Below are 21605 nucleotides of genomic sequence, written 5' to 3' on the forward strand. Positions count from 1 at the left end.
CCAAATGGGCATTTTTTATTTTATGTCAAATATAAAGTTGGCCATGTTTATAGAATATTATTTCATTAACTCAATGAAAAATTAAAATTATTAAACTTTATCTCAAAGAAAAGAAAAAGAAACTCAAAAAAGATACAACTCTGATTAGTCTATTGTTCAGATTGATTATAGGTGTTTGAAACACCTTCTTCTTCTTCTTTTTGTCTCAATAGGATATTAAATTCCCCCAAAATATAAATCTCCAAAACTTATTTTTATAAACCGATAAAAACATAATGTTTGACATGGGAAAAAAATTCTATCATAAATATGTTTTATTCAAAAAATTTAATATATTTGAAATTACAACCATCTCCTGTCAAATATTACTATTTTATTTTAAATATATATTTATTTGGTATACTTCAAAAATATTGTCTAATTTTATATCAGACTAGTAACTAATGTAGAGACATGAACAAACATATTCAAGTACATTGAAAAAACATAAAACATAGTGTCAAAATTGGGGCTAATTGCACTAGACCACATGTAAAAAGTCTAAAAACCATAAAACCTCTTAAAAATTGTAATAAATTAATATATTTTCCATTTTTAAAATTAGACTGAGTTAATCTCGTGTCGAAAAATTAAGTATGTTTATTTTTGTAAAGATTTTATATCTGATTTTTAAAAATACAGAGATTTAGGCGTAATTAATTTTAAACAATGGGTTTTTCTTTTTTCTTTTTAAATTTTTATCGAGGATGCTGATGCAATGCGTCAATCAAAATTATAAGGTTTCAAATTTTGTTGGGGGAAAATGTAATATAATGAACTAGAAGGTTGAAATTGAAAATTTCCAGCTCCATCAACACAAGCCTAGGAAAGGCTCTTTATCCACAAAGACAAACTTGCATAATATAAGGATAGTATACATACATATATAAATAAATCAAATTTTATTCAGAATCCCATCTTTTCTCCTCAAATTTCTTCAATGGATGGAAAAGAAAATTCTTCATAAAAAAGATGAATGGAAATGGAGTCGACCCTCTTGACTAAATTCTCGATTCCCGGTAATTTCTATTCTCTTTCTGTGATGGCTGCGCAGAGTTCATCTTACAAGGTACTGACACTTACTTACGTGCAGACTTTTATTGTATGTACGCTAGTATTTGACGATGTATTCGGGTTTGTTTATGATTTTCTTGAGTGCTACGTTTCTTGGTAGTCAAGTTTTAGACTTCAAATGGGGTAGTTTTTGAAAGTCGTTTGGGAGTGATGTCTGTTTAAAAATGAGGCAATATACACGAAAGATCAAAACTTTTTCGAATTCGATTTATGTGGATTGCCAATGAAATTGGCGGAGACTTGTCAAGTTTAGCTTTTGGAAGTTATTGCTGATGAACTGAGTGTAGGTGAGAATTTTTACTGCTGTATGACTTCCGGGTATTTGACGAATTGTTTATAATTCATTTGGTCTTCTGCTGTTATATAAGACCTTGGTCCAAAATCGTGTGTGCGCGCAGCCGGGGGGTGGGGTGGGGTGGGGTATGTTGGGGCGTCAGTATTGTATCGTAAAGACAATATTGGAAGGAGTGAAGGGAAAGTCGTCTTCTTTCCTGGGATTTAATCTTCTAGGAAATTAAGGTTATGTTGTAGATATGAATGATTACGATATTTGAAAGAGTTTCAATCCTTGATTAAATGGAACAAGATTTCTTATGTCAACACACGCGGCTGATGTTATCCCATGGTTCAAACAACTAATTTAGTATTTCTAATTTGCTCACGCCTTGTTGCTGGATACTGCTCATTAGAATTACCATATTTCTTATTTTTTATTCAGGCTCTATCATTGAGAAATTGCTCATATCTAAGGAATACCACTGCTTTAAGCTTGTTACATTTCAGAAGCAGCTCAACGGTGAAAGTCTTGTCTCTCTTTGACGTCACATGCTATTCTACGTGCTCTGGTATAGAATACAGCTCATCATCAAAGCGAAGATCGCGTGGCCCTGTCATGGCGGCGAAGGGAAAATCTGAAGGTTGCCAAGAATCTAATTCATATGATATGTGTTTCTGCTGCACATATCCTTTCTTTGATTGCGTTTAATTCCTTTTACGATACTGAACTTACTTGTGCGTCTGTAAGTAGTTATATGCTTATTGTTTTCCAGGGGATAAGCAGGAAGATGGAAAGTATAAGCAAACAGTTGATCTCCCCAAGACTGCGTTTGGGTTAAGAGCAAATTCTGTTGTAAGGGAACCTGAAATTCAGAAAATGTGGGAAGAAAATCAGGTGTTTAGAAGGGTTGTCAGCAGGAATAACGGGGTTGGTTCTTGCAGGTTCAATGATATTCTTAAATTTTCTGTTTTCATTGAATTTTGGCTAATTTTGATCATCTTGACAGGGCAGTTTTGTGCTTCATGATGGTCCTCCTTATGCAAATGGTGATTTACATATGGGACATGCCATGAATAAGATTTTGAAGGATGTAATCAACCGGTATAAGGTAAAAATGGCGGACTTGAGCATTATGCCTATTTATTAGAAATATTACTTTGCATTATTTGATTCTATGAAGCGTGAGATTTCATTTCTTTCTGATCAATTGGTCCGAAATAATTAACATGTCGATCGTGATATATAACAAAAAATTAAGACAAGGTTGAGGCTTAAAGTTGAAAATGATGAATCAAAAGTACTCCCTCGTCGGCCCGTTTGAATCAATATAGGCTAGGTTTTACACCATGAATTAGAGTTTCTGCTTGCAAGACTAATTTATTATCGTTGTTGCAGCTTCTTCAGAACTTTCAAGTTCATTTTGTACCTGGTTGGGATTGCCATGGTTTACCAATTGAATTGAAAGGCAAGTGTTAAGAATCTTCCTAGTTTGTAAGAACCTAAAAGGCTTTGGTATTGTTTTAATTCATTAGCTGATTCACTGCTTGAAATGCCTGCCAAAGGTGTGAATAGATCATCTTTACTCCAGTATGTGGTAAAGAACAACTGTTCAAATGGAATTAAAAAATAACAATTTAACAGTTACCTTATTTATGGTAGCAGTGTTGATCTGAAGTCAGTTCCTTTATTTTTTGTATCTAAGTGCTGTGTAAGTGCCATTTGCATGCACTTAATTCATGTGAAGAATAAAAAAAAGTTAACATCTTTTGTGGGGTTGATGATATCACGGATTTTGTTGAAATGTTGCAGTTTTACAGTCACTGGATCAAGATTCTAGAAAGGAACTGACACCTCTAAAATTAAGGGCAAAGGCTGCCAAATTCGCAAAGTCAACTGTCAAGACTCAGATGATATCATTTAAGGTTATATTTTTCATTTCTTGGGATCAAGAAGGAATGATCCAATTCAGTTTCCTGTATCATGGACGGAAAATTTTTTGCTCTGCCATTAATTAAAAATTAGTATTGTAGTTTAAGTGTTAATTCACATAATCATTTCTGATGACCATTAAAAACATCTCCTTGTGTGAATTTATTTTGGCAACTATGGCTACCGAATAAAGAGGTTTTCTAATTCTAGTACAACTAGTTTTTTCCCCTTTAAGTGGTTAATTACAAAAGGATCAATGAAAATTGTGAAGTCACTCTTTATCGAATTATTTTAATAAAGGTAAATTTTTATTTCATTGTTGGTAAATAGTGTATGACTCCGATAATTTGTATTTGACAAATGTTTTTCACACTGGTTGCAGCGCTATGGCGTCTGGGCAGATTGGGATAATCCATATCTCACTCTTGATCCCGAGTACGAGGCTGCTCAAGTAAACTTCAGTCATCTTCCATTTACAACTTTTTGGATACCTTAGCTCATCATGTTCTTATTGTTTCCTAAGTAATCTAATTTTTCTTGTTACATGGTTCATATGAATTATGTAAGATTGAAGTGTTTGGCCAAATGGTGTTAAAAGGGTATATCTACAGAGGCAGAAAACCTGTCCACTGGAGTCCCTCATCCCGCACTGCTCTAGCAGAAGCTGAATTGGAGGTGTGGATCACATATCTTTTCGTTTCCAAACATTCGTGATTGTCCTGAACCTTCCACACAATAAGTTACAGATTAAAATGCTCAGCATGATCAAAACATGTGGCGTTTCAAGCAGAAACTTTAGCATTTATATTTGCTGTTATATTGAAATTTATGCAGTATCCTGAGGGACATACATCAATGAGCATGTATGCAATTTTCCCATTACTCAGTGCTCCCACTTCTTGTAAAATGCTTGAGGATTTCCTTCCTAATGTGGGCTTAGCTATTTGGACTACAACTCCATGGACTATTCCTGCTAATGCTGGTAAGCTTTTTCTATTTGTCTCTTAGGCTATGCTGCTCCAAAATATTACATATATACGTACCATGTTTGCTATTCTGTTGGTATTAATGATTATATAAGTTATATATTGGTTATGAGTGATTATTTTTATTTTGTTCAGCTGTTGCAGTCAATTCAAAGCTTCAATATGCTGTTGTTGAAGTTCATTTCCCTTCTGGAGACAATTCTAGGTCTTCAGCAGATAAAGAAAAAAGATTTGGAAATGTCTTGAAGAATCGTGATAAGCAGTTCCTAGTTGTTGCATTGGACCTTGTGCCAACTCTAGAATCAAAATGGAGCGTGAAGCTTGAAGTAAATGCAACAATCACTGGTGCAGAACTTGAAAACTGCAGGTAATTTTTTGAATAACAATAATCTGTATTTTAAATGATTCTCAATATATTAAATAGCACCGCTGCATGCTCTTCACACAGATTGCCTCTATAAATAATTCTGGTGGAAGGCCAACAGCATTAGGTAGTGGTATGGGATGGCCATACATAGAAATTAATTTGAAGCATGTGTTACGACATCAATAGAGGTTTATAAACATGGGAGTTGAATACCATTTTAAGTAAATACCATATTTGTGCTCAACAATTATTTGTGAACTTCCAACTTTCAAACACAAAACTCGAGGGAAAATATTGCGGTGACTAAGTTTGGTGGTTATGTCTAACTTCAGCCTTCAATCGTTACTTTAGGTATGTCCATCCCATAGATAATGAAGAATGCCCAGTTGTCATTGGTGGAGATTATATCACTACGGAGTCAGGAACGGGATTAGTTCATACTGCTCCTGGCCATGGTCAAGAAGATTATGTTACCGGCCTTAAATATAATTTGCCCATGCTTTCCCCTGTGGATGATGAAGGAATATTTACTGAAGAAGCTGGAAGATTCAGAGGGCTTGATGTGCTTGGCAGTGGTAATGCTGCTGTTATCGAGTACTTGGGCAATAACTCAAAGCTGATAATGGTTGAGCCATACAGTAAGTTAAAGTCTAGTCTTCGAATTAGGATTCAGTTTTTTTTCTTTTCGGACTATGTTACTGGGCAACGACTGTTGTGAGCTTGTTGAAACTTATTATTTTTTGAGAAAATGCAGAACACAAGTATCCTTATGATTGGCGAACGAAGAAGCCAACAATATTCAGGGCAACCGAACAGTGGTTTGCCTCGGTTGAAGGTTTCCGAACGGCTGCAATGGATGCAATTAACCAAGTAACATGGATTCCCTCACAGGTAATTTACCAGTCATCATTTTTAATTTTCATAGAAGATAAACTGTCCACGGATGATCCTTTAGAGGTCAAGAAATTCGACCTATGCAAAAATGCTCGTTAAACTTAAGTATTTTATATCATGCTTCACAGTCATAAAATCAACCTTGTGGTTTTAATAGGCAGAAAACCGAATTTCTTCGATGACTTCAGTTCGTTCTGATTGGTGTATTTCCCGGCAAAGGACTTGGGGTGTACCTATCCCTGTTTTTTATCATGTGGATTCAAAGGAGCCATTGATGAATAAAGAGACTATTGATCATATTAAGTGTAAGATCCATTTTCTGTTCATTGTGATTCACCAATCGTAATGTTATCCGTGAAGTTACTTCAGCTTTTACATTTATCTCTGCCTCTCTATTTAGGATATTTTGACCCAAACTTTTATTTAGCAGCTATAATTTCACAAAAAGGAAGTGATGCATGGTGGTACATGTCAGTGGAGGAATTACTTCCAGAAAAATATCGCAATGAAGCATCTAGCTATGTAAAGGGGACTGATACAATGGATGTTTGGTTTGATTCAGGTATTATTAGATAGTGAACTGAAAATAATTTGAACTGATATGATAGTCATGCTCACATTTTTTAGGTGTATAAATTAAATACTTACATTTTTACGATAAGCTATGTATCGTCTGTCATCTATGTAACACTTATTCTTTAAGTATAAATTTTTGTGAAGTTATTTATGTGGGGAGTTGGACGGAATGTTCTTTCCTCGGGGTTTATGGAACTTATTTAATGGAACTCCGCAAAGTGAGAGACAGTTTTATCCAAATTATGTCCCCTTATCATTGCTATAGTTAGTATCAAGTATCAACCTTCATATATAAATGGGTAAAGTCTTTCACATTTTTTTATCCTGAAATTACATGTTGCTACATTGTTCTGGCACCCAGATGCAAGCTCATTATAAATTTTGTGGTGTCATGTCATTACATTTATTATACTTTGGAATTGACAAGTGTTTCTTGTTAGTGATTCAGTAATCAATAATCACATTGTATGCATAGTCTATTGAATTCTGAGCTCGAGAATTTGGTTTTCATGTCAATATAGTTTCCTTTACTACTGATAAAAGAATCCTCACAATCATCTTTTACAGAAATGAGCCACTAATCACATGGTATGTTTCAGGCTCTTCTTGGGCTGCTGTTCTGGGCAAAAGAAATGGTGCTAGATATCCTGCAGATTTGTATCTCGAAGGTACAGATCAGCATCGTGGTTGGTTTCAGAGTTCGTTGTTAACAAGTGTTGCTACTAATGGTAAGAAGTACTTCAATCATTTTTCAAGGTTATATCTTATTGAAAGCAAATTGTAATCCATTTTTCCCTTTCCATTCTATTTTTCCTGATCATGTGGTGGAGCGAAGGTAGATGCTGATTTAAAATCTGTTTAATAAAAAGAAGTGGTTTTAGCGCATTTAAGTGCCTAAACTGTTTGAAGATAGGGAGTACTCTGATGAAATTCTTAAGGTTTATAAGTGGTGTCAGGGTCTTGTATTCTGTTCTTCCCTTTTGTCCCTTGAAATTCCTTTTTGAATTTAAGGTGTCTTGAGTAAAATCCCATATAAGATTTTGCAAGGCAGCATGGATCTTCAGTTATGGATATAACATCGGCAAGGTTGCTATGCAATTGACTTTATTCATACAATGGCACATAAAGTATGCAATAACACTTATGTTCATCATCTCTTTTTGGAGATAAGATCTGTCAAATGTTCGTCTTATTGTTTACAGGAAAGGCTCCGTATCGTGGTGTTTTAACACATGGATTTGTACTTGATGAGAAAGGGTTCAAGATGAGCAAATCTCTTGGAAATGTAGTTGATCCAAAAACTGTAATTGAAGGAGGGAAAGACCCAAAGGTAAACCAGACAGCTAGAAAATATTCGCAGATCTTACCCACTCTGGAATAACATATTTTTTGTTTTCTTAAACAGGACATTGCCTTTGGTGCAGATGTTCTTCGCCTCTGGGTTTCAAGTGTTGATTATACCAGTGATGTGACAATTGGGACTACAGTGCTTCGTCAAATGTCTGACATATATAGGAAGTTAAGAGGAACCTTGCGATTTCTTTTGGGAAATCTGCATGACTGGAAAGTAAGCCATTCTATTGATGTCACCCTGAGATATCTGCCACGAAATAGCTTTTATAATCAAATTGAACAGTTCTTTTTAGAAGGGTGCAAAATTGTTTTACATTAATCTACGCAAACATAATTTCTTCTTTTCTTATTCACTCTTAGTATATTCTCAATCTTTCTTAGTTATTTGGTTTGTACATATCTGATTACAAGTTGTTTCTCATAAACCTTCTCGTCTGTCCCCTTTTATCTGTTGACTTTTTGCAGCCCATTTATGCTGTTCCTCATAATGAACTTCCAATGATCGATCGTTATGCATTATTTCAACTAGAAAGCGTCGTTAAGAACATTCAAGAGAGCTACGACAATTATCAGTTCTTCAAAATTTTTCAGGTATATTTCTCCCAAGGGTGTTAATATACTATATTCCGTAAAATTCATATATGAATGGATGGATGGAAGAAAATAAAAGTGTTGGTAGAGAAATGAGAACTTGGTTTATGTGAGTGATATTTGCCGTTCACACTGAAGCTGTGTTTGGAAAGTGATTGGTAGAATAGAATAGGTGGCAAAATGGGGTTATATTTCTCGATCAGATTTGAGTTTTAGCTTTATAAATAGATAGATAGAGTAAATGATCAATTTATTGGTTCTGAAATGGGACCTCCTTTTAGACGAACTTTTGATACATATTCTGAAGTTTTTCCTGTTTGCTTTCATTTTTTTATCACAATTACAGATCATTCAGCGGTTTGTGGTAGTCGATCTCTCAAATTTCTACTTGGACGTTGCTAAAGATCGACTTTATGTTGGGTAAGCATTGGGGGCTTCATCAATAGGTTGGACCTAGCAGTCTTTTATCATTTATATATATGTCCGGCCATTTCAAATCTTATGTAACTCCCAATGACATTGACTCGATGATTTGCCCCATACAAGGCTTCCTATCTGTCTGACATGGTTCTGAATTTATTATAGACCTTATTTTTCATACTTGCAGTGGAAGCACAAGTGCTACAAGGAGAAGTTGTCAAACAGTCCTTGCTGCACATCTACTTTCTGTTGTCAGGGTCATTGCTCCAATTCTGCCACATCTGGCGGAAGATGTATGGCAGCATCTTCCGTTTCAATTCGCTGCTGAAGATGGACATGTTGCAAGTTCTGTCTTTGAGTTAAGATGGCCTGTATTGAACCATATATATCTCGATTTTCCAGAAGAAGAAGAAGTTTTCTGGGGAAGGATTCTTGAGGTGATTAGTGATTGCTTAACCTGGGAAATGTCATCAATAGTTCACTAGAGTTTAGCATTGAGATTGACATTTCAACAAATGCCAAATGTCAGTATTCGTTCTAATTTAAGCTACCTTTAACAGCTGAGAACGGAGGTAAACAAAGTGCTGGAGAATGCTCGTACAGCAAAGATGATTGGTTCGAGTTTAGAGGCAAAGGTTTCTCTCCATGCATCTGATAATAGTATGGTTACAAGATTGATAGACATGTGTGCATCTGAAAATGATGCTGATGGGCTGCACCGCATATTCTTGACATCTCAGGTATACCAGATTGAACGTTTATCAGCCCGAAATAACAGAATCACATTAAATTTTCTTTCTGCTATTATTGTATTTCTCAATGTGTCGTAGGAAAGTAATAACTTAATTCTCTCACAATAGGAGATATGGAGACATAAGAATCAGCTGCCTTTCCAGCACATCAGTTTGTTCATAGTAGGAAAATTAGGTCTACCTTTTGAAGTTAGGCTTAGTTTCAGTCCATTTGGAAAATTGTCATCCCATCAAGGGTGGAACAAGATTTTCTACAAGGGTTTGATAGAGAGATTGTAGCGATTTTATATTTGAGGGAGCATAACTTGGAATTTTCAAAAAAAATATACATAAAGTTTGACCAAGTTCTTCATAAGCTTACATTTCCACCCTTTATGGTGGTTTACATCTGAGTATATTGAAAAAAAGGCAAGGTTGATGAGGTTGATGAGAGTATATGTTGGAACTTGGAGGTCGAGTAATTTTCAAAGAAAAAGATGGTTCCGTATGAAAACCAAACTTCTGGGGTTATGGATGTTATCAACAGTAAAACATAATCAAGATTCAAAATTGACCTCGAGGGTTTTCACAATATGTTTACTAATTGTAAGTTCAGCTTAACCAAGGAAATTGAGTATTGAGTCGTACGTTGGTTCTGAATATGCAGGTAGAGATTCGTCCATCTTTGGTTGATGTAACGAGTGAAGACATACCGTGCACTGGAGAATATCTTATTGAAGGCAAGAACAAAGTTTGGATTGGTGTGTCGCGTGCTAACGGTTCAAAATGTGAGAGATGCTGGAATTTTTCGCCTCAAGTTGGTGAGTACCATGGCCATCCATCGCTTTGTGGTCGATGCCACAGCGTTATAAGTCAGCTATTACCAGCTATGGCAGCAGCCAGTTGAGCTATCTCAAGTTAACTGCACAACATCGTGGTCAAGATTGGCCAGCAAATTGACCGTATTAATAAGCTGGTAGCCTGGTACAACAACAACGTCGACCCATGGTGGAACTTGCTTCACATTGAAGCTTATTTTTGCATCATCTTGGGAGGAGCCCTGGAAATTTTTTATGAACAGAAAGCCAACTTTATTGCATTAAAAATTTTGACCTTGTAGTTGGTGGTTCTTAATCCTTCTATAACGACATAGGTGAAAAAACAGTATCCTTAAAACGAATAAATTCTCAATTTTTTTCAGGTATAATTTTTTTAACATAAGAATGATAATGCGCCAAATATTTATTCGTTTAAGATACTTTTCGATTCGTTGTGATACTAATGCCGTAATGAAATGCTTCACACGATGTAGGTTTCTCCACCCATGGCAATAAAAGTCCCTGTATTTGTTTCTTGTAAATATTCATTTACAAGACAAACCAAAAGAAGAAAATAACGGGGGGAAATGGACTACTACAACTATGCCTTCATGGAATTTCCCTTACTGCCAAAGACCATCGAAACTCGGACTATACCAACACCAAATGAAGACAACATAGTTTCAAAAAAAAACCTGCAAATAATATGAAATCTTGATCCAAGTGGAAATCTGGCACATCATCACATGAAGGCAGTTTTTTCGAACTACGCGCACATATTTTTCCTTCTATATTTTCGAAGCACAGATGCACATAACTTTGGTTTGATTCATACCATTATATTAGCTTGAATATTTAGGCATGGTACTCGGCACTCTAGGGGATGCTAAAACAATAGGATATCGAAGGATGCCGGCATAATTACAATAGAGAAGGAAACATACTCGTTGATTGTGTTAAGAGCTACAATGCACTATATTGTTACCGATACAAGAGAATGCCAGAAGCACTCAAAGGTGTCTCTAATCAGTGGGATTTTTACTCGTCCATGGAATCACATTGGTTGTTGGAACAAATCTGAAACGTCCTCGTCCTGGGATTGTATTTGTAAATCCTGTAATGCAGATTGTAAATGTAGGTAACGGGCACATACTCTACAAGAGAAACAAACCAGATAACAAACAGGTCTCAGATTTTCATAATGCTTTTAAGTTTTGATACCAAGAGACCAGTTGGTGCTAAGGTAAAATTCATCATCATCCACTGAACCTTATATGATTACGTAAATACTCCATGTGATATGGCTGACTGCAACACTAACACAGTTTTGTAAGGTGACAAAAACACTCCTCATGACAAGGTCATAAAATGTAAGGTAAACCAAATTTGAGTGGTTGACCCTCACGATCGATCTTTTTACTTGTTCAAAGCTCAGGAAGTGTTAAAGTAATGAAATTGAACGTAAATATCCTTATTTTAATATAGGGGAGAAAAAAGATCACAGTAATGAACTGGAACTGGTGATTTTCTCATTAAGCAATCTGACATTATATAAAATAGTACACCAAGCACCCGCAAACCCCAAAGACAGTACTTTTAAGTACCATCACATGATCATTACCTGTGATTGCAATAACTGGTGTGATTGTTGTTCTTGTGCCATCGGATATACCTGAGGTTGAGACATCCGATAATAGGGCTCTTTTAGCTCAAGTTTGCCGGATGATGTCTGTAGTATTCCTCCTTGTTCAGCACCAGGTCCCCACATCTTAGCTACATAAACGAATGAATGACTGATTAGCAAATAAATAAAAGATAAGAAAGATTCAGTCAGGATTAAGATAACAATAAGAACCAACCTGACAATGTAAGGTGAATGGTATAACTCTGAGCTTTATGGGCTACCATAAAGAGTCGACCTGTTATCTCTTGTCCAGACATCACATAAATAGGTTGGGACAGGACACAGCGCAGCTGGTACCAGTGTGTTGTAGGTGCACCAGGGGAAGTGGTAAGCCACCTTTGTACAGTGCTGTGGATGAAATAAGTTTTATGATCAATGTCAAAGGCAGCATTACAAACAACCTACAACTCATTTAATACTTTATCCTAATTGGGAATTCTTTAAAAACATAAACACGTCTAGCAAAATACCGTAGTTCTATGAGTTCCAAGATGTGGCAAAGGAATAAGTTTGAGATACATCTACAAATGCAACTACGCACAACTTCTAGCCATTACCTCCCATTGAATAGTACATCAAACCAACAAGCTAAACCATGTACTCTGGTGCCAACGGAAGCAACAAACTTCAATGGAATGTCAATTTCATACAAATCTTCCTCCTATCCAAAAAAAAAATGATGAATACATTAACAAATTAAACCGTACTTGGAAGTTTCTATGACAAGTACAACTCTGTCTGCGCCTTCATATTATCTGAACAGCCTGTCAGAAAATATACAAAGCTCTCTCCATCTTTGTCCAGACTTTTGATATAACCAGAATTTTACACATGTATCATAGAACTTGTAGAGAAAATATTTAAAAAGAACTATTAAATCTTCTATTGGTTCCAAGACTTGTTTACAGGATACAAAAATGAAATGTCCATGAGTAGGGTTAATAGCTTCTAAAATGATTCAAATACCTTTCGGTTTTTATACACATAAACGATGTTAAGGAATGGATTCTAGCTGATTTTACTAGTTAATTACACAGCTATAGTAAAGAAATATAGATTAAGGAACTATCTTGTTTCACATGAAGCAACTCTCTTTTACACAACAAAATAACGAGAAAATTAACTATTACTACTGCATGAATTCTGAAGTTGGATGTATGTGCACATGATATGGTAGTAAAGCTGAAATTCACCTTCGAAGAAGTGAAGTCTATGACATGGGAGACTGGGGGAGCCACCAATAATCTTGGATCAAAAGCATCTACCACTGGCTGCAAGGTTTAGAGAATGTTAGTTCGGTCACCTCTGAGGTAACATACGGATGGATACCAACTATTGTACATTAGGTTGGGCTTAAGAATGAGATAAGAGTGGAAGACCATGAAAATCACAAAGTTTAACCTAGTATGGATATTAAAAAATGGAAAGAGTCATAGAACCTTCATTATTTAAATGTGCTGTGTAAATTCCATATTAATAACAAAGTTTTGTAAATTACAGGAAAACCTTTCAACGTTGTAACCTCTTTCTAACTTGGCAGAAGAATTCCCATTTGTTTATCTTTTAATGAGAAATTTATGATACATGATTTGCTAAATTAAGTTTACAATGCCCTATATTTTCCAAAATATCTTGAAAACTTTTATATTACTTAAATTATCTTTTAAATACATCAAGATCATTTGATATTAGTACCATGTCATGTTCACATAATACATGTGGTTTCATGCCAACTCAGATCAGAAAATATAAAACAATAATGGAAAATTAGTTACACAGTAGATCATTTTTAAATAACAAAATCTATATATTTTGTGTAAAAAATGTTACAGAAGTTACCCGTAAGTCATAATTCAAACCAGGAAATATTTCGTTATCCGTAGATATTTATTATGTCATGTGAGAGAATATTTGAATCATAAGAAAAATGAGAATATAGAGTGGTTTTGAATCTTTATACCATGGATTACCTATAAAAATAAAAATACTACAAAATAGTTTAGGATGATAAAAAAAAAAGGGGTACACAACTACAAGCCAGTGCAGCGACATATAAAAATATAAAAAGCATACTGAAGCAATTAGTATCGAAGGAAACCTGTGAGAAGTATCCTTGAAATGCAGTTCCATGTAAAGATGTCAAATTAACGCCATAATAATTTTGCTGCTGCCAAAACAAGGCCTGGATGGGTATTAAGAAATAAATTGAATCTCCATTTACATCAGTAGAAGTAACATAAAAGGGAGGTCACGAAAGAAAAAATAGTGTGATTTTATGACAATTCACAATTATATATCAAAGACTTGTTACTTGAAAAATATAAGAAAATGAAATTATAACACAATGGATTATAACATTGAATGAAAAAATAAATACCAAGACCACAACAATGAAATCCTCAATTGTTTGCATCTTATCTCTAGTACATCAAAAGATAACTAAAAAATAAATGATTTTGCATTGATACTTATTTTGGAAAAAGAAACACAATAAATAAAAATTTTGACAAAAAAAATTCATGTGATGGCGTGTGTAAGTCATGGCTGAAGATTTGTACTGGATAATTTAATAGGAAATTATTACAAATAAAAATTTTGAAACGGAAATTAGAGAAAATATGAGGATAGGGATAATTTTGTATTTCTACTAATTCGGAATGGAAGTTAGAGTGAGATTCTGCCATACCAAAGTAGTTATTATGATAAGCCCAAACTTTATTAAATAGTACAGTATATAGGATATATAGGTTATATCAGTGAATACTAATGTCTCTTTGTTTTCCCCGCATCAAAAACTAATTACAACAATAGGAATAAAAGGTCACACCTTATTCGCGATCTCGATATATAAATATTCATCACTGAATGGTGCCACATGTATTCTACAAGGCAAAAACAGGTGCAAATTGTTAAACACGGAAAACCTGGACAACACAGAGGAAAAAAGACCACTGGTCCTGGCGAGTGGCGTTCAATATCGAATCGAATGAAGATGCGTGGGAGAAAAGGCGTTCACAATTCGGTGAAACATCAACTCTATTTTTCTTTTGGTTTTAATAAAAAGGTGTCAACTCTTCAAAATTGATGCACAAAACAAGAAATTTACCGCTCAAGGGGTACGAGAATCAGCTATACCAGGAATTCATTTTTAAAAAATGTTGACAGATTATCGGTCAAGAATTTTACCAAGATTTACCCTATGATAAGTTGTGAATGAAGACAAAGCAACATTAGTATGAATATATTTTACAGGTCAAGGAAATAGATGAGAGAATTGCGAGATGGAAACAAAGAAAGTCATAAGAATAAGCATGATCCAGATTAATTTCAAACCCCACTCAAGCATAAATAATCAAACAACAGCATGGTCGGTCTTCAATTCATTACACAAATCAGATAACTTTTTGAATTTTTTTCATGCATACAAAGCAGTCACGTAAAAAACCTGTGATAATTTGATTCACCTTCCCAAAGTTGGGAACATTTTCCCACTTGGATCAAGAAATCTGTCTCTGGCAATTATGTACGACTCCAGCATTCTCTCGTTGACTAGCAAAGTGCCTGAAAGAGTAAAAACAGTCATCATGAAATGTAGGGAGATTATATTTCAGACAACATATTATGTCAAATAGAGGGCACAGAAAATTCGATTGCAGCCATAGGCATAAATCATAAAGTTCACTTGCAGGCAACTACAGAAAAGCCACCAACCACCCCTACCCCCTGCCCCCTCCAAAAAAGAGGGAGAGAGCTCCACAGGAAGATAAAAAAAATGAAAAACTAAAACACATATCATCTAACAGCACTGACGAACCATTCAGAATTTGTTGTTGAAAAGTTAATTCCATTATTTTTGGAAAATTTAGCGAAAGTCAAAACCGCCACGTCCCTAAAAAAAAAAGACATGCATGTTTTTTGTCCTCGTTTAATTTAGTTAAATGAATCATTCCAACACATTCTGAGTGCTGCATTATGCTAGATTAGAAAAGTAAAGTAACCAAGTGTACCCATTGGTTCAGATATCAAAACATCAGCTTTCTCAGGTAAGTCAACCTCTTCAACTTTACCCTTTATCACCTACAGATAATAAAATAGTAAAATACCGATTAGAGTATGCAAAAAGGTCTTAAAAACGAATAGCGTAAAAAGTCTATTCTCAGAAAGAGTTAAAGTGCAACAACAGAACACTCACTGTTATTCTTTGGCTAAGCAACGGATTACCAGCTATAAGTTTGCGTGCATATTCTGACATTTCTGATGCTTCCACAGCATAAACATGTCTTGCACCAGCCTGAGAGAAAATTACTGGCGTTGATTTGTGATATTTAATGATAAGCTGATCGAATATAAACTCCGAAAAGAATTAATGAGTACTTCAGAACCTGAGCAGCAAATAACGACAAGATGCCGCTACCAGCACCAACATCAACTACTATGCGATCAAGAAAATCCACACGATTCTCCATCACTGCAGCATAATAACTTCCTGGAACACAAATTTTATCATGTGAGTAAGTCAGAGGCAGACTTATGGTAAATAGTGCAGCTACAGAAGTACGACAAGCTCTTGAGCATCCTACAAATGGATTTCCAATGGGCATTAATACTAGACCTCAACATTTGACAATATACTCAAAACAAGAACCACAGAAGTTCTGAGGTCCAACCTGTCCTCACATAATCTTGCAACATATTTTGCTGGTGTAGAAGCTGTCCATAGTAATGAAAGTACATCTTGGCAGAAGATGCTTCTATTTTGTCATCAAACTTGCTTTTGGATGATACAGGTCCATTTGGCAACAATGATCCTGTGAAATTGAATGACATAGACTTCAACCTGATTAGGCGCTTTTCTGAAATTAAAAGTTAACACATGCAAACTCTTATGTCTACTTCACAACCAAGTAATGGTGACAAAGGCAAACATGATCCAAACTGACATGAAGGGATAGCCTTTCTCTAAGGGGCTACAAATCACAGAAAAATACAATCTAAATAAGGTTTTCATACTTCTATAATTTTATTTTATTTTATTTTTTGCAAAAGGTGCAATGACTGCTTCATGATTTATAAATAAATAAACAAACCGCAAATGCTATATACTAAAATTGCTGCGCATTAAAATCAAACGAGCATTGAATTTAAAGAATGATTCCCTTAAATCTCTACAATTAACTCATAACTGCAATAAATAGTAAGAACCCATGAAAATGTGATTATGAAACATTGCAATCACAACTTCCATGACATATAATACATATTGAAAACCGACCTTGAACAACCACTTCCTTCTTACATCGCTCAAATGCACAATGGAAGGCCCTACTTTCCTCTTCGTTTCTAAATTGAATGGTGAGTCCCCTCGAATAGCTTTTCTGGTTCAAAGCATAAAGTCAAATAGCGTTATTCACTATAATTTAATTCAGAAAACAAAATTGTTCTGCCTTTCCCAAGGAAATGCTGATTAAAAGTACCATAGCAGCCATGATTTTTTTAATTCTAATGTATATAATTTAGAGCACGAAACATTTTAGCAAACTCTGTGACTACAATATTATCAAGGACCACAAAAACTTCATTTGATGAATAAATCAAATTCATAAGAAAAAAAACTTAGTTTAAGAGCAGGCAGTGATGATAATCCTCAGAGTGAAAGAAGCCAAAATGTCCACTATTGACAAACAATAGATCAAAAAATGAGATGCAATAAGTACTCAAACAAATTAAAAAAAAGTAACACCACCGTACCTCTTTATTTAGTTCAGAAGCTTCAAGGATGCAAACTGATTCAATCGGACTGAGCATGTAAAGCTGGACGAACAATACAATAATATCTAAGCAAGCCATCCTGAATTTTTTTTAAAAAAAAGGAAACGAAATACAGTAGCACATAAAATCATTATAAACCAACCGAATTCATCGAATTGTGTGTGAACTGTGAATGATTTAATAAATGCATTCAAATTTGTAAATGATGTAGAAAAATTTAATCTTTTCCCAGTGGAAAACCCTGAAAGTTATTGAGAACCACAACATTTTAATCCTTCACTAGGTAATCTCATCTCCATACGAATTATGTGCAAACACTCCAACTTCCTCCAGCATCGAAAACTAATTTCAGTGTTCTACAATCAAGAATTCCAGCCCCTAGCCACTAGCAAGCAAATAAAAAATAATAATAATAATAAATAATACAAACACACACTTACTCTCAACACACTATATTCACAATAAATCCCAACCTTTAATCCAGCGAAATTGCCAAAGCAACTTCAAAAACATAAATAAACAACCGAATAACATAAAAAGGTATGCAATACAAAGAGAAACAAAAGACCTGGCAAGCTCGGAGGTCGAAGTGTACGGAACCATTCGGATTCGACTCCGCTTCGAACCGGAGCTCCGGCACTCCAAACTCGGAGCGAAACCGCGCCACCACCGGCGAAGCAGTGGAGTTAGAAATCGACAGCTGCGATATCGAAGCAACCAAAAAGTCTCTCTCCTTGGGCTTATTGTCATCTGCTGAGACCCCCATTAGCTCTACAAGTAGTTCGAAATCGCAAATGAATTCGCCTGAGAGAAACTAGGGTTTACAGTGGAGAAGGTGACTTCGTAATTAATGCATATGTATAAAGCTCCTCTGCCTCGATGTTCTTGCCTAGGAGCCGTAGATGGTGGGATTCGATTATCGGGTGCGGCAGGTTCATGTGCACAACCTTTGATGATCTAATGAAAAATATTTTCGGGTGTTCTTTTCGTTAACGAATTTAGCTGGTCAGCGAATTTTTTGAAATGATTGGTTTATTCATATTCGAATTTATTCAATTCGAACATGTTAGAATTTTTTTCGAATCAATCTCGAGGTAAAATTATTTTGTTCAATAATTTGTGGACATCTCGTCACGAGCTTTAATATTTTATTAATATAATATAAGTATATATTAAATGTATATTTGGACATTTCGTGTTTTCGAACATTAATATCTGAAAGATAGTTAAAATAGCTTGTGAATAAGTTCGAAGATTTCGAGAAAAAAATTAAGAACAATTCAAGTTTTGAAACAAGCTTGAACTCGAATATATTTAATTCAAACCTAATTTGAGCATTAGATTTTTACTAATATTCGGCTCAATTTGATTCATAGAAATCCCAATCAAATTTATTTGTATTTAATAAAAAAAATTCAAATGTGATCTTTATGTCATGAAGTATATTTTAATTTTTAAAAAGTTCAGATTAATAATGATTTTCTACAAAACTAAGGAAAAATTGATGAAATATGTTGAAATTACGAATGAGTTCACGAAATAATATATTCATATTAAAATACTAATAAGACGTCGGGGTAACTAAAATATATCTGCAATCATAAATTTAAAAATAATCATGAATCAAAATTGAAAAAAAATAATAAAATAAATTAGTTAATGACATAATTTATTATTAAAATAATTAATATTTTATAAAGTAACTTTTTAAAATAAGAAAAAAAAAGTGCATTTACGATATTAAAACATACATTAAGTTAGAATAATTAATTGATCAATAATAAATTACAAATAAATTATCATATAAACTTGTGTCGATGTTTAAATGAGCCAAAATTGTTAGTGAAATATATGTCCTCTATGAATTCTTACAAGTCATTTTCGATCTTGCCCGAAATAATTTTTGAGATATCGTATCAAATAAACAATATCCTTCGACGATCGTTTTCGATCGAATGTTATTTCATACTAAATTTCATTAAGAAATCATAAGTGTTTGAATTAATTATGTAACATTTAAAGTATCATAAATATGTTTGATTTGAAAAGGGTAAGTTGGAATCTCAACATTATTTGAGGAATATTAACATTACCAAAGGAAGGAATAATATCAATTTTTTTGGGACAAAAGATAAAGCTATTGTGACTTCAAACCACACACTAAAGATGCTTTGATTCAAAGCCCCTCACATTGAGCAAAAATATGAAACAAAAAGTACCGCAAATAGTTAAATATTCGATTTGACGAGATGGTTAAAGCACAAAGCATGATTAAAATTTCGATATCCGAGTTGGTAGAGTAAATAAAAATTTGGTTACTGATATTCACTCAAAATTTAAGGTCCGATTATTCTAGTAAGTTATACTAGTCCAGACGCAGATTTTGAATTTGCCTTGAGCCTGAAATCACGAAGAAGAGCGTTAGAAGGGAGCCAAGAGGGTGTCCCGACGTAGTCCCTCCGACTCTCAAATCAAATACTGAGGATATAAATGGAGAGCATCTAAAAGTGTTGTTGAAAACAATATAGTGAATAACTCAATTATATACTCAAACCTGGTATTTATAGGAGAATACATGGGTATGTCATAGGTCTACCTTCCACTTGGGCCGAAGATTTGGGCATGTTCTTGATGGGCTAAGGTAAGGAGCTCATCCATGGAGTATCAGTTACTAATATTAAATGGAGCGAGGATGGAGCTAGAATGTTTGTTTAATGTAGACAATAATATACTATAATTAATCAATCAAACAATATAAATCTTCTAATCAAGTAATAATTAAGCATTATAATAATTATCTTACAATTGATCTTTCGATCTTTCATATTTTGAAAACTTTGTACAATAGTTTTATTATCAACTGTTAAAAATATTTTTTTTTCTACATAAACAATGGACTATCATTCTCCCAATCGTCACTCATTTTATTGAAAACATCATGTCTATAGTTGCAATCGATAGAATTAATAAAACATATTAATATTAGCAATTTGATTATTTATTTAAAAGTACTTTATTGTGATTGTATAGTAATGTATGACAATTTTTTTTTTTTAAATGAAACTATATAACATATGACGTATGATATTTAAGTTCAGAATTTTAAGAAGTTCATAATAAATTAACAATTATTACGATAATTTATTATTTTTATAAATTTGATTAAACATATTAGAGATTGTACAAGGATATTCAATTTGATTAAAAAATATATTTTTATGTTTACGTTATTTAGTTCAGATAGTATCAAATTTATGGTTTTGCCACCATCAATGTGTGTAGAGAGAAGGTTCGTCCATGTTTTCAGGCGAGCCTGTCGCGCAAAGCTTCCTCGATATGATTTACCAGACTAGCGTGATTTGCATACTACTACATTAATCTGATGATTATCCAGTGCATACCGAATGATAACACTGTCGAAATTGCGACTTCCCACATGATAAAACGTTGAAGTAAAAAATTTATTGAAAATTTAACATGAAAAATTAATATATTAAATTTTGATATCGATAAAAATGAATGACAAATTAATTTGCTATCGTTTTAAAAAATATTAAGTTACAATATATTTTATTTTACTAAAAAAAATTATTTTGTTGTTATATTGATGATGAAACTATAACCTCCACGCCTTTTTATGCGTTAAAGTATGGTTAACCTTATACTTTTCTAATTTTTTTAAAAAAAATGTCTCATTTTACTTGCGATTTACGATTAATCTCTTCTAATCATTGCTCAATCTTACTTCTTTCTTTTTCTAACATTGATTTTCATGTAAGAGGTGTAGATTAGGCATCAACAAAGGTACAATCTAGCACAAGGAAATACAAGTCCATATGTAGATTAGTATCAAAAAAGTATAAATAGAACTAAGAATAACAATTAAGAATCAAATTGATCAGAAATTAGATCTTCACTAATTCTTAGATGAAAATTGATATTAAACACCAAATTTAATCGCGTATTTATCTCGAATTTAATCGCGGTCATTCTGTGGCTTGGCGCCCATGACAAAATTTAAGGAGGGATTTGTTAACCACTGGTTTCAGACAAAAAACCTGTGTTGTTATGTATTGTGTCCATGGAATCAACCAGTT

General features: G+C 34.0%; 2 protein-coding genes across 4 annotated transcripts; one reads left to right on the forward strand and one right to left on the reverse strand.

Moving 5' to 3' along the window:
• The first annotated feature begins 905 nt into the window (after positions 1-905).
• On the forward strand, positions 906-10356 carry LOC140961935 (isoleucine--tRNA ligase, chloroplastic/mitochondrial). Of its 3 annotated transcripts, none has more exons than XM_073420728.1 (22): positions 906-1108; positions 1832-2030; positions 2163-2331; positions 2402-2498; positions 2786-2855; positions 3200-3312; positions 3702-3770; positions 3887-3994; positions 4154-4301; positions 4441-4672; positions 5024-5310; positions 5427-5563; positions 5724-5871; positions 5997-6128; positions 6742-6870; positions 7345-7472; positions 7548-7709; positions 7961-8086; positions 8433-8506; positions 8694-8943; positions 9067-9246; positions 9905-10356. In XM_073420728.1, exons 1-22 carry the CDS (start codon positions 1016-1018, stop codon positions 10142-10144), a joined length of 3291 nt encoding a protein of 1096 aa, XP_073276829.1. In that variant the 5' UTR covers positions 906-1015; the 3' UTR covers positions 10145-10356. The 3 variants fall into 3 exon arrangements, with proteins under 3 accessions (XP_073276829.1, XP_073276830.1, XP_073276831.1); XM_073420729.1 differs by having other exon boundaries at positions 2163-2317; positions 2397-2498; XM_073420730.1 differs by lacking the exons at positions 906-1108; positions 1832-2030 and having other exon boundaries at positions 2180-2317.
• Positions 10357-10863: 507 nt separating this feature from the next.
• Positions 10864-18448, reverse strand: LOC140961936 (probable histone-arginine methyltransferase 1.3). Its single transcript, XM_073420731.1, has 15 exons — positions 18077-18448; positions 17488-17550; positions 17012-17114; positions 16407-16547; positions 16122-16225; positions 15932-16030; positions 15747-15816; positions 15204-15300; positions 14567-14621; positions 13838-13921; positions 12933-13010; positions 12297-12400; positions 11915-12087; positions 11677-11828; positions 10864-11169 (listed from the first exon to the last, which is right to left on the reverse strand). The coding sequence occupies exons 1-15, from the start codon at positions 18272-18274 to the stop codon at positions 11110-11112; spliced, it is 1581 nt and encodes a 526-aa protein (XP_073276832.1). The 5' UTR covers positions 18275-18448; the 3' UTR covers positions 10864-11109.
• Positions 18449-21605: the final 3157 nt, after the last annotated feature.

This window comes from Primulina huaijiensis, chromosome 16 (genome assembly GCF_012295235.1).
Source record: "Primulina huaijiensis isolate GDHJ02 chromosome 16, ASM1229523v2, whole genome shotgun sequence".
NCBI classification, from domain to species: Eukaryota; Viridiplantae; Streptophyta; class Magnoliopsida; order Lamiales; family Gesneriaceae; genus Primulina; species Primulina huaijiensis.

Coding starts and splice junctions, on each gene's coding strand:
- LOC140961935 (XM_073420728.1), top strand. CDS start 1,016: ATGGAAATGGAGTCGACCCTCTTGACTAAATTCTCGATTCCCGGTAAT. Junction 2,332..2,401: donor AACGGGGTTGGTTCTTGCAG/GTTCAATGATAT, acceptor TTGACAGGGCAG/TTTTGTGCTTCATGATGGTC. Junction 7,710..7,960: donor GAAATCTGCATGACTGGAAA/GTAAGCCATTCT, acceptor GACTTTTTGCAG/CCCATTTATGCTGTTCCTCA.
- LOC140961936 (XM_073420731.1), bottom strand. CDS start 18,274: ATGGGGGTCTCAGCAGATGACAATAAGCCCAAGGAGAGAGACTTTTTG. Junction 15,817..15,931: donor TGCTTAGCCAAAGAATAACA/GTGAGTGTTCTG, acceptor TATTATCTGTAG/GTGATAAAGGGTAAAGTTGA. Junction 13,011..13,837: donor TTCAAGGATACTTCTCACAG/GTTTCCTTCGAT, acceptor TAAACCTTGCAG/CCAGTGGTAGATGCTTTTGA.